At 33.7% G+C, this 12,215-nt stretch overlaps 3 protein-coding genes across 3 annotated transcripts; 1 reads left to right on the top strand and 2 right to left on the bottom strand.

The window, feature by feature from the left end:
• The first annotated feature begins 7,242 nt into the window (after nucleotides 1-7,242).
• On the top strand, nucleotides 7,243-9,947 carry LOC9304775 (pentatricopeptide repeat-containing protein At5g39710). The gene is made up of 2 exons (XM_002870721.2): nucleotides 7,243-9,596; nucleotides 9,775-9,947. The coding sequence occupies exon 1, from the start codon at nucleotides 7,349-7,351 to the stop codon at nucleotides 9,590-9,592; it is 2,244 nt and encodes a 747-aa protein (XP_002870767.1). The 5' UTR covers nucleotides 7,243-7,348; the 3' UTR covers nucleotides 9,593-9,596; nucleotides 9,775-9,947.
• LOC9306837 lies at nucleotides 9,769-10,470 on the bottom strand (the record flags this gene model as incomplete). The annotated part of the gene is given in 5 exon segments (XM_021018522.1): nucleotides 9,769-9,854; nucleotides 9,953-10,021; nucleotides 10,131-10,188; nucleotides 10,191-10,222; nucleotides 10,338-10,470. Coding segments are annotated over 5 exon segments (378 nt in total), but the record flags the coding sequence as incomplete, so codon positions are not given.
• On the bottom strand, nucleotides 10,326-11,878 carry LOC110226573 (lysine histidine transporter-like 5). Its single transcript, XM_021018521.1, has 2 exons — nucleotides 11,774-11,878; nucleotides 10,326-11,372 (listed from the first exon to the last, which is right to left on the bottom strand). Exons 1-2 carry the CDS (start codon nucleotides 11,876-11,878, stop codon nucleotides 10,482-10,484), a joined length of 996 nt encoding a protein of 331 aa, XP_020874180.1. The 3' UTR covers nucleotides 10,326-10,481.
• Between the last annotated feature and the right edge of the window lie 337 nt (nucleotides 11,879-12,215).

Below are 12,215 nucleotides of genomic sequence, written 5' to 3'. Positions count from 1 at the left end.
ACTTTCCTGACTTTAAATTATTGACTAATATTGTATTTCTTTTTCTTATAAATATAAATAATTATGTAAATGAAGCAATACTTAAATTTGAAGCAAGATTTGTTTTTTAATTTTTTATTTTAATAGAAAATACTTAATTTTGAAACATATATACACGATAAATTGGAAAATTTAAACATTCATATATATATACTAGATTTTAACCGCGGGATGATTTAATTTTAAAGTTAGTATAAAAATATTTTGTAAATTGTATCTCCTTATAACATATTTATTTATATTATAGTTTACAATTGTTATTAAGTAACGGTATACCACGAGTCCACGAGATAATTATTAATAAACTGAGGATTTAACCCGTATTAAAGCGGTATATAAATATTGATTCAAATTCGTCCGCCATATAAATCATTTCCGAAATATAACCCGTTCCGTAATTTCTTAACCCGTCCTGTGATTTGTATTAAAAAAAATAAGGATTAAATCCGTATTGAAGGGGCGGATTAATGATATTTTAATCTTTTTATTATTGTTGATTCAAAAACCCGTCCCGCCAAAAAAATCATTTATTTTATTAATGCTATTATTTATGATATGATTCTGAATCATTGTCTAAATATTTTAATCGATGTAGAACGTTGAACACACATTTTCGTCAATTGGATAATATATGTCCGTTTTTAAAATTTCGAATCACAGTATATGCAGAAAAAAAATTGATTTTTTTTTTTACTTTATGTATTATATGATGATTCAAAACAGTTAAAAACAAATCAAACAAAGATGATAGGAGAATCATAATTATAAATCTTAATCAAATCTTCTAAAAATCTAAATTATTAAATATGGAATATCCGGTGTATGATTTGGGTTAAATATAACCCGACCCAACAAATTTTTGTGAAGGAATTTCTAAAATGGGTCGGATATCCGATATACCCGAAAGCTTTTTTACCCACCCGTCACAAAAAGTGCTGCGATTATACTAGTATAGATATATATATATATATATACACGTTATTATTTGTTTCATAGTTTTTTGTATATCTAAAATAGTCAACATATCATTTATTTCTATCTCTATATTTTGTATAAGTACAAAGAATTTGTTACAATGTAGGCAACCCTGATTGCAAACACCATCTATTAAATCAATGTCAACACAACTTTTTCCACCATCTTCAACAGCGACGGAGATTGGCAAATGATATTTACCTTCATAAGTTGCTTTAACAACATTGACCAACCTTGCAAGATGCATTGAGCAGTCTTCTTGCTAAACAGAAAAAAGTTGTTCCTTCCATCCAAGAGATTCATCAACTTTTTGAAATCGTCCAATGCAACCATTCTGGATCGGATCATCCAAGGTATGCCGTAATAGTCCACAAACCCGTTTTAAAGTCGCTTCTTAGAAGCAAGGAGAACATCACATATTACTCAGGTTTGATCAAATTTATTCATAACATTGTGAACTAATTTATTCATGTTATCGATAAACTAAACACCCACAAAATCACTCATTTTGAATAGTTGTGGACACTGTTTGATCAGAGTTTATATATACATACAGTAAGGTCTGATCGAAACTTGTCGTAAATTTTTCAAAGTGAGTGATTTCGTTAACGGTAGATTTATCATTGATATGGATAAAGAAGTACACAATGGCAGGAATAAAATTGATCAAATCCAGGCATATGTGATGCTCTTGTCGCCCTAGAGAAACGAATTTTGAATGGGTTTAAAGACTACAATGGCATATTTGTGGTGGCACAATAAAGACTAATTGTATAGACGATCTCAAAATTTTGATGAACCTCCTAATTGAATAGACCAGGCCCGTGGCTATGTGGATAATAAAGAAACATTCGCTTCCGGCCCATTATTTTGGAAAAAAAAATTAAGGCCTTCATTTTCATATATATTTTAATTATATTAGGCCCAATAGAAAATATTGTTGTGTTGTACTTGTAAAAGAAAGAAGAAAGTCACGATGGCTTTAAAAAAAAACAGATTTAACCATATATTATGAATTAAATTAGAAACTAAAATTAAAATAAATTAGGGCAACTAAAAGACTACTTTTCACATTCTTCTCACGTCTTTTTGCCTGCCATTTCTCACGTCTTAAGCTTTTTTTCTTCTTCTTTATTGATTGCCATCAACAATCACAATTCACAAGTAAGTTTCTTTAGTAATTAGTCTTACAGTTTTTTTTTAAATAAATTTTAGAGAGGGATTTCAAATTCATAATTGATTTGGATTAGGTAAGGAACATAATGTTTAGAAGTAAAATTGAGATTTGTAGTGCTTTTTACCAACTGAAACTAAAAGGCCAATTGAAGTGTTAGAATTTTTGAAAAAGGTTGAAGATTGTTACGACTATAGTTTCAGTTTCATCTGTTGAAAATGTTTTTTGAAAGTTGAAGTTAATAAATTCTTATCTTCGATCGAGATGTCACAAGAAAAATTGAACGATTTGGCTTTTTTATCTATTGAAAGGAAATTGGTTAAAAACGTTGATTTTGAGAGCTTGGTTATTGATTTTATAACACAAAAGAGAAGAAAAGTTACGTTTTAGAATTAATATTCTGGTTTTTACTCTTGTACATTATTTATTTGGACTATGTTGGTTATTACTTTAAAGCTTTTTTTGTATTTGAATTAAGGCCTTTTTTTTAACACCGCTTATGGTTTATACAATGCTAGGCACGACTCTGGTATAGACGATCTCAAAATTGTATAGACGATAGGATGCACAACTATTTTTCCTTTAGCCATGAACTGCTCAATTAATGCGCCTTATAAGTTTGGTCGATGTTGTTAAAAGCAACTCATGAAGATAAAATGTCTTAGTTCTAAAATATTTTGATGATACTACTGTTAAGTATTTGTTTAGTTTTAATATTGGTTTTATTAGATGTTCCATGATCTATATGTACAAATTTTAAGAAATATATAAAATCCTAATAAAAAAATTATAGTGCAGATGGTAGAATATGTTGTTCGTTTATAAAATCATAGTGGAATTTTTTATTGTGCTGTCAAATATTTTATAATCATTTTATCTAATAGTATAAAATTCGTGCATGACAAAATAGTAACTCTTACATAGAAGTTTGGAATAAATAACATACTAATCTAGAAAGTTATACTCCAAATTAAATCCTTTAAATTTTCTAGAAACTATAAGAACCATAAACGTAAAAAAAAATACACGACTTTGGAGAAGAACTTTCAAGTCTGATATCAAATATCCAAAAAACACGACTTGATATCAAATATTTATCTTGTTTTTTTATCTCTACATTAGATGCCCCACTAAAAGTAGAATTTAATTTTTCGTATTTTCGAATTTAATTTTAGATACAGTATAGCATTTCATTATTATAATGAAATAAAGGTAATAGTAGAAAGTAACCAATTTTTTGAAACAAATTAAGTAATTAGCCATGAAACTTTTTTTAATTGGAAAATGATTATGGATCCACGTTTCAAAACGAGTGAATTGACAAAACCATTTTTTTTGTTTTGGAGTTGAATATAAGGAGATAGAGATTCGGTGCCCACGGAGGAAAAAATAATTTTCGTAAATTTTTTAAAAATAGCATGTATCATTTAAATGTAACATGATATATCAAACCGAATAACCTGTTATTTACACTGTTATTTACATCAACATAATGTGGTTTTTTAAAAAGGCATGTTTTTGAAACAAATGAACTGAATAGCATTTAACATATAAAAATAACGTGTTATATTAAAGTAAATAGCATATTATACTGAAAAAAATATGTGTCGTTTAGAAAAACTATGTGTTTTTAATATTAAAATCATGCTTTTGAAAGAAATTATATGTGATGTTAATAAATAACTTGTAATACAAAAAAATACCATGTTGAAGAGAGATCTTATGCTATCACTTGGAATTGGCGAAAGTAGTGTGTTACAAAAGAGAATGACACACAATTAAAAAAAAAAAAACATGACGACGAAAATTCCAAGAAAGATTAAAATTTGACGAAATAAAAAGAAAGATCTTCTACAATTTGAAGGAGAGATAATTCATCAATATGGAAAGCGTTTGGTAGTTTAGATTATGGAGAAAGAAAGATTGGTGGCATAATATTTGTCAAAAGATGGTTGTGGATGCAATAATGGAGGTAGAGAAGGAGAGAAAAAAAAAAAATAAAAAAAAAAAAAAAAAAAGAGAAAATCAAAGGTTTTTGGATAATTTTATCTACCCTTCTAACAAGACTAGTTATTTGATTTTTTTTTTAATTATGTTAGTTTCTATATATTCCCATGAAATAAAGCCACAGATTGACTAAAAATATGCTCATGATGATTGAGACAAATAGACTGGATTTGGGGAGAAAATATCCCAGCCCCAGCCGCCCGTGAAGAAAACTTTGGCGATTTTCGATTTTCCCTCTCCGGCGGCTGGACTTCTCGTCAGAGCTGTGGGAGGGTCTTTTGTTTTTGTCTTGCTTCTTAGTCTTGTTTTTAGATCTGTTGTTTTTGGCGATGGAGGCGTCTTTGTTCGCGGGTCATGGAGTGTTGCCTCGGTAAGGCTCTGTTCTTCCCGGTGGTTGGCTTTGCTGTGACAAGGCGACATGGGGGCTCTTGTTTGCGGCTCTAATTGAAGATTAGAGAAGGTGTGATGGGGTTCTAGGTTGCGGTGGTTCAATTGCGATAGAGCTTCTGGCTTGAGGTTGGTTTGTGTGGTGCTTTAGTTTGGCGTTTCCTCTCCTCGTCGCGGCATAGGCTTTGATTTTGTCTCTTCTCAATTCTGGTTTTCTCGAGAACAAATCGGTTTTGTGGAGGAGATAGTGATTATCAAGGTGGTGATTTAGGAGAGGCATGGTTCTCGATTTTGGTAATGGTGGCGGAAGATCTCTGCTTCAGGATTTGCTGGTGGTGGTGTCTTTGGGTTGTGGTTCTTCTGCAGCGGATGATAGGTTGTGGCTCTGTCGGGTTTTGGATGCCGGTGGTTGCGAGGTGACAGAGACATTTCGTTTTTGTTCCTTGTCGGGTTTATGGCCTTATCGCTCCTCTTTTCGGATGTTAGTAGTTGTATATTTGTGTTTGTGTTTGGCTTTTGCTAGCTGTTGTTGGTAGGCTTTGTTGGTGTTGCCTATGGAATAGTTTGGGTCATGGTTTTGCTCTCTGTTATCTCATGAAAGCTCCGAGGATTGGTCGTGTTGGCTAGGTTTTGGATAGCTTTCGTTTTATCCCATCTTTGTTCGTTGAATCTTTTACGTTTGTCTCTTTCCACCGCCTCTAGATTAGACTAATAAATAGGTTTTCTCTCGTGGTCTGTTCGTTGTCTGGTCTTGTAAGGCTAACCTTTCGTGGGGATGCAAAGTTCTAGATTTAGACTTGTTCGGTAGAAGACTAGGTGGTTAGGTTTTAGATTCGCGGTCGTTGCTTATTATGTTCGGGATATTCGTTTCTAGTTGGGTTATTTTTTCGCGGTTTCCTCTATCCTTGGTTCTACTCCGTTTCCGGTTGTAGGTCTTCTAGTATGCGACTTTTGAGCTCTTAGTTCCGCGACTAGTGTTCTCCTCCGACTTTCCCGGTGATTTCGAGAGCTTTACTTTTTGACTATTGTATTCTATCTTGTGTTTCCCGTGTATCGGGCTTTAGCTTCCGGGGATTTCTTTGTTTTTCGCCGGCTTTTGTATTTCAAAACCGCATTCCAAAAACGTATTCCTCCCTTGTATTTCACCCTTGTATTATATAACTAGGATCGGATCCGCGGTCCACCGCGGGAGAATATTAGTTTACATACGTTGCGTTTAATATTGTGTGTGTTTTTTAGTAGAACGAATCGTGTAGTATACTTATAAATATTCATAATAACGAATTGTAGAGAAAATGTAAAATTGTTTATAAATATACCCATCATATTAATTATGATTTACAAAATAGAATTTTGTGTTTTAAAATTCTAAAATTAGACGATTCATGGGAATTAGAGCAGTCAAAATAGGTCAAAAACCGCGAGTCGAGTCCACATCATCTCATTATGGGGCAGATTTGGGAAAATATATTAAACCCGCAAATAAGCGGGCCACATGGATTAATTCGCAATGGGTCATAGGTTTAATCGGTTTCCATCCGCGGGTTGGCGGATCAGCCCGCATATTAGTATTTATTGATAAAATTATAATTTATTCAACATGTGGTAATTTAAACAAACTTTTAATAGTATTTTGATTTATTTATTTATTTTAGTAGTATTTTTAATTTTGGTTACTTTAAAATTATTTAAACAAAATCCATGGACAATCCCGCAAATCCGCATACATTCGCGGGACGGGTTTGTATTTCATATATGCTACCCGCGGGTCGTGCGGACCGACTAACTACAAGTCAAAATATTTTTTGTCTATCGCAAAACGGACTTAACAGGACGAATCAACTCGCTTTGACAGTTCTAATGGGAATATTATTTAGTCATACAATAAAATGAAGTTTGGACATAGTAATAATAGAATATGTATCTTATTTGTTAGATGAGAGATTGAAAGATGAAGTATAATGATTAAAAATTAATTATTATTTTTCATGATTCACAAAATTTAATAAATACTTATCATCTTGTTGAATAATTCTAAAATCATATTCAAGAAATTTTTATAAATTGAAAATTAAACTTCTTTGGTAAGCTATAGGTATGAAAATATCATAATTTCGATTTAATCTAATTAAATTAAAATTAGTTACATGGATTTCATATCTATTTAATTTACACGACCAAAATAAAAATATCTATTTAATTTACACGACCAAAATAAAAATATCAATTTAATTTATAAAACAGATGGGTTATTTGTGATAAATTTTCTAGAAATCTTTAGAAGCAAGTAAAATATCTTTCAATTAATGATAATTGACTAAAATGAGCGAATAATGACAAAAACGTTGATTGTTATGGAATTAGTCCCAAAAATATATGAACAAATTTATTATATGTAATTAATGTATAATATTGTTTGGAATATGCTTTTATTATTAGTTACCATAAGTACAATCAGATTTTATTTGATTTCCATAAATATTTGATTTTATTTCGATTTTTCATTATTAATTCGAATTTATATTCCAAAAAAATTTCAAAGATCCGATTTCAGAATTTCGGGTCAATTTTCTGATTCTAACCCGACCCATTTTTATTTGTATTTCTCTTTTAATAATATAGAGATAAAGAATCTTTCAGTGAAAAAAAAAAAAAAAAAAAAAGCCACAGATGAAGAATGATCGGACGGCTGAGATCAATTGGGCATCGTCTTCTTCTTCTTCTTCGAGCATTTCTCTTCCTAAAACCCTAAATTAAACTTCTTAAATGTTTCTCTCTAAAACCCTAATTCGACGATCTCTCTCAACCTTCACTTCTTCTCCTTCAGATTCACTTCTCGCCGATAAAGCTTTAACCTTTCTCAAACGTCATCCATATCAACTTCATCATCTCTCTGCAAATTTCACTCCAGAAGCAGCTTCAAATCTCCTCCTCAAATCTCAAAACAATCAAGAACTAATCCTCAAGTTCCTAACTTGGGCAAACCCACATCAATTCTTCACTCTCCGTTGCAAATGCATCACTCTTCACATCCTCACAAGATTCAAACTCTACAAAACAGCTCAAACCCTCGCCGAAGATGTCGCAGCCAAAACCCTAGACGACGAAGACGCTTCTCTCGTCTTCCGTTCGTTACAAGAGACTTACGATTTGTGTAATTCAACTTCCTCTGTTTTCGATTTGGTAGTGAAATCTTACTCTCGTTTGTGTTTGATTGATAAGGCTTTGAGTATTGTTCATTTATCTCAAGCTCATGGCTTTATGCCTGGAGTTTTGTCGTACAATGCGGTGTTAGATGCTACGATTAGATCTAAGAGGAACATTAGTTTTGCTGAGAATGTGTTTAAAGAAATGTTGCAAAGCCAAGTTTCTCCTAATGTGTTTACTTACAATATCTTGATTAGAGGGTTTTGTTTAGCTGGGAATTTAGATGTTGCTTTGCGGTTTTTCGATCGAATGGAGAAGAAAGGTTGTTTACCTAATGTTGTTACTTACAATACTTTGATTGATGGGTATTGTAAGTTGCGTAAGATTGATGATGGGTTTGAGCTTTTGAGATCAATGGCGTTAAAAGGTTTGGAGCCGAATTTGATTTCGTATAATGTCGTTATTAACGGGTTATGTAGAGAAGGTAGGATGAAGGAGATAAGTTTTGTGCTTACGGAGATGAATAAGAGAGGGTATTCGCTTGATGAAGTTACGTATAATACGCTTATTAAAGGTTATTGTAAAGAAGGTAATTTTCATCAAGCTCTTGTGATGCATGCGGAGATGCTGAGACATGGGTTGTCACCTAGTGTTATTACTTATACTTCGTTGATACATAGTATGTGTAAGGCTGGGAATATGAACCGGGCTACTGAGTTTCTTGATCAGATGCGGGTTAGAGGGCTTTGTCCGAATGAGCGTACATACACGACGTTGGTTGATGGGTTTTCTCAAAAGGGGTATATGAATGAAGCCTATCGGGTTTTGAAAGAGATGATTGATAATGGGTTTTCTCCTTCGGTTGTGACTTATAATGCTCTGATTAATGGGCATTGTATCGCTGGGAAAATGGTAGATGCGATAGCAGTTCTCGAAGATATGAAGGAGAAAGGTTTGACTCCGGATGTAGTGAGCTACAGCACAGTATTATCTGGGTTTTGTAGAAGTTACGATGTTGATGAGGCGCTTAGAGTGAAAAGGAAAATGGTTGCAAAAGGTATTAAACCTGATACAATCACCTACTCATCACTAATCCAAGGGTTTTGTGAACAGAGAAGGACAAAGGAAGCTTGTGATCTTTTCGATGAAATGCTGAGAGTTGGCCTTCCACCTGATGAATTTACTTACACAGCCTTGATCAATGCTTATTGTATGGAAGGCGATCTGCAAAAAGCGATCCAGTTGCACAACGAAATGGTCGAGAAAGGCGTATTGCCTGATGTCGTCACTTACAGTGTCCTGATCAACGGGCTTAACAAACAAGCTCGAACAAGAGAAGCAAAAAGACTTTTGCTCAAGCTGTTCTACGAAGAATCAGTCCCTAGCGACGTCACATATCACACACTCATAGAAAACTGCAGTAACATCGAGTTCAAAAGCGTGGTATCTCTTATTAAAGGATTCTGTATGAAAGGCATGATGACTGAAGCTGATCAAGTTTTCGAATCCATGCTTGAGAAAAACCATAAACCCGATGGAACAGCATACAACGTTATGATCCATGGTCATTGCAGAGGAGGAGATATCCGCAAAGCATATAGTCTGTACAAAGAGATGGTAAAATCCGGATTTCTTCTCCATACTGTGACAGTGATTGCTCTGGTTAAAACATTGCACAAGGAAGGAAAGGTTAATGAATTAAATAGTGTGATTGCGAATGTATTAAGAAGCTGTGAACTGAGCGAAGCAGAGCAAGCCAAAGTGCTTGTGGAGATCAATCATAGAGAAGGGAATATGGATGTGGTTCTTGATGTGCTTGCTGAAATGGCCAAAGATGGATTTCTTCCCAACGGCAAAAGTTAATCTAGTGAGTTTAAATCATTTGCCTTTATTTTTGTACTAAAAATTTGGTAATGACATAAACCATCGTCTATATATTTAAGGCAACCAACTTAAATATTTTAAAACATTGTTTATAATCCATTATCAAATAATAATAAAGACTGAGAAACCATTGCAAATTTAACTAAGAGAACATCTTATAGGTTTTGGCTTGAAGGACGATTTGTCTGGCTCCACCTATTGGTGCTAAAACCGCGATTAGAACTCCAACGATTATCGAGATCTGTAAATAATTTATGTTCCATAATTAAGATATCAATTAGCATTACATTTTAACCTATTCTATATATGTTTGGAAGAAAAGGTAATTAGCTTATTTACCCAAGATGCAATCCAATGAAAGCTCCAACGTTTTGGTTGTTTCATGACCAACCATATAATGCATGGCAACTGCCAAAAAAATCAAAAGAAAATATTATTTTGTAATATTGAAAATGTTCTACACACTAGCATACCATTCATATACTCATGCATAAACTTAGTTTAGGTATAAACTTACGAAGTAGGACGTTGAGGAGAAAACAAGACCCCCGAAAAAACCTAGCAGCCCTCCAAAAAATGGAATACATACTGCTATAAATCCCACCAACGCTGCAAGAACAAAAACATGTACATAGATACATGTTACATTACATAAATTAATCGCTATCTAATTAAGAACTTAGCTACGTACGTTTTAGTTAAATACACATTTTTGGTTACATACCAACGTATGAAGTACGTCCCACAATACGAAGGCATATGGAAGGAGTGAACTTGAGATTCTTCACTAGACACGACTCTATTCCATCAAATACGGGCATTGCAAATACCTGTTTATTTAGATCAACCACACCATTATACTATCTAATTATTCAGAATTTGAGTTATTAACCAAAAGTAAATTATCATAGATAATTTCAAGAAGGGTGTCGTTGTAATAATGGACCTGATAGCTTCCAACGACATGAAGAAACACCATGAAGTTAGCTACCGCGATTAGCCAATTAGGTTTTTGGAGGGAAATAAGAATATCGTCTTCCACTAGATTTCCAAACGCCCAAAACCCGGAGATTGCTACTGTTAGGTAGCAAAGGAGGACGATGGCGTAAGCCACGACGACTCCCTTCCAAGTCGGTTTCTTGGAAGGGACCTCAGGTGTCGAAGGAATGGTTGCTTGTATTTCAAGAACCACACTATGTCCTGCAAACGCAAACGCTACCGTTCCCAACGCATTCATCACGTCAAACGCTATATCTACAGAATATTGTGATCGAATTCCATAGCTAGCCGGGTGGTGTTGTGCTCCTTCAACTGTTGACGCCACAAAGGCTATCATCGAATAACAAACGGACATGACCGCGGCCAAAAGAGAAAGGCCTTTGAGAGAGTTGAAATTAGGGATTTGAGACAAGCTGAGTTGGATTGCGGTGAAGATCAAAATGTAACAAGTGTTCCTCATCGCGAAACTCGGGATCAAGAGCTCGATCGCTTTCTTAAGAGATTTTCCGCCCGTGACATTGTAGACTATATCAGTACCAACTTGGACCAACATTTGTTGTGGCATCACAATCCAATAACCTAGTTTTGGGCCAAATGCGTGTTGGCCAAGCTCCGGGTATCGGTCGAACCGTTTTCCAGGCACAGCCTCGTGGAGCTCCACAAGTTGCCATAATGTGTAGAACGTTATCACCCATGATCCCAATACTGCAACTATTCCAGATACCCTACAAGAACATGAACACAATAAAAATTTCTCTATCTATAATTATGTTATATATTTTGGTACCAAAATACAATTAATTCAAGCGGTTAGACTAGTTATTCCAATCCTAGCTAATTTATATTTGAATATACATGTTACCATATATAGGAAATAGATTCATCTCTCAAGTATCCATTCTAATCCTAAGAATGTATATGTCAACCTATGATAAACAAAATTTAATAAATTATAACTAAGGAGATGAATCTTTCAGTCCTAATTTATATTTCTATTCGAGTTACAAACAGTTTAGTCCTCTGCATGCCGATAATTGAAAGAATCAAATGTAAAAAAAAAAAAAAAAGATGATGAGAGATTATATGTGTTTTGGAACAAAAGAATATGTACCATCCAAGTTGTGAAATGGCAAAGGGCAAACCAAGAACGCCGGCACCAACCATGGCGGTAACATTGTGGAAGGCGGAGTACCACCACTTGGCCTTCCGAGATGCTGTCACCGGTAACCAATTGTTTAAATCTTCGTTTTGTTGATCAATTTCCATCGTTGAGTTTTCACTCATCTTGTTTTCCTTTAGAAACAAAATTAACTCAACGTTTCAAAATTATAATAAATATCAATGAGAGAGTTGAAAGTTTAACAAAAATTCATCTAAAATTAGCGTACGTTACACAACTCAATTAAACAAAAACATAAATAACAATTTAATATCTAAACGACATACCAGTGAGAAACTCGAATCGCCGGCAATACTTGCATTGTTATGTCTTTAGCTTCAAAAATAAATTTTTTGTTCGTGGAAGAAGATCAAAGAGTTGTTTACTCAACATATTTGAAACATATTATTATTATTAAATTCTCTTTGTTAAACGTGTATTTCC

The sequence above is a fragment of the Arabidopsis lyrata genome, assembly GCF_000004255.2.
Source record: "Arabidopsis lyrata subsp. lyrata unplaced genomic scaffold ARALYscaffold_7, whole genome shotgun sequence".
Lineage (NCBI taxonomy): Eukaryota > Viridiplantae > Streptophyta > Magnoliopsida > Brassicales > Brassicaceae > Arabidopsis > Arabidopsis lyrata.
Note: the sequence above shows the minus strand (reverse complement) of the source record. Positions and strands in the feature narration are given on the sequence as shown.

Bases quoted from the DNA above. Each gene is read 5' to 3' on its own strand.
- LOC110226573 (XM_021018521.1), bottom strand. From the start codon at position 11,878: ATGGAAATTGATCAACAAAACGAAGATTTAAACAATTGGTTACCGGTG. The intron at 11,373-11,773 runs GTTGGTGCCGGC...ACATAATTATAG, and splicing joins TCCACAATGTTACCGCCATG to ATAGAGAAATTTTTATTGTG.
- LOC9304775 (XM_002870721.2), top strand. From the start codon at position 7,349: ATGTTTCTCTCTAAAACCCTAATTCGACGATCTCTCTCAACCTTCACT.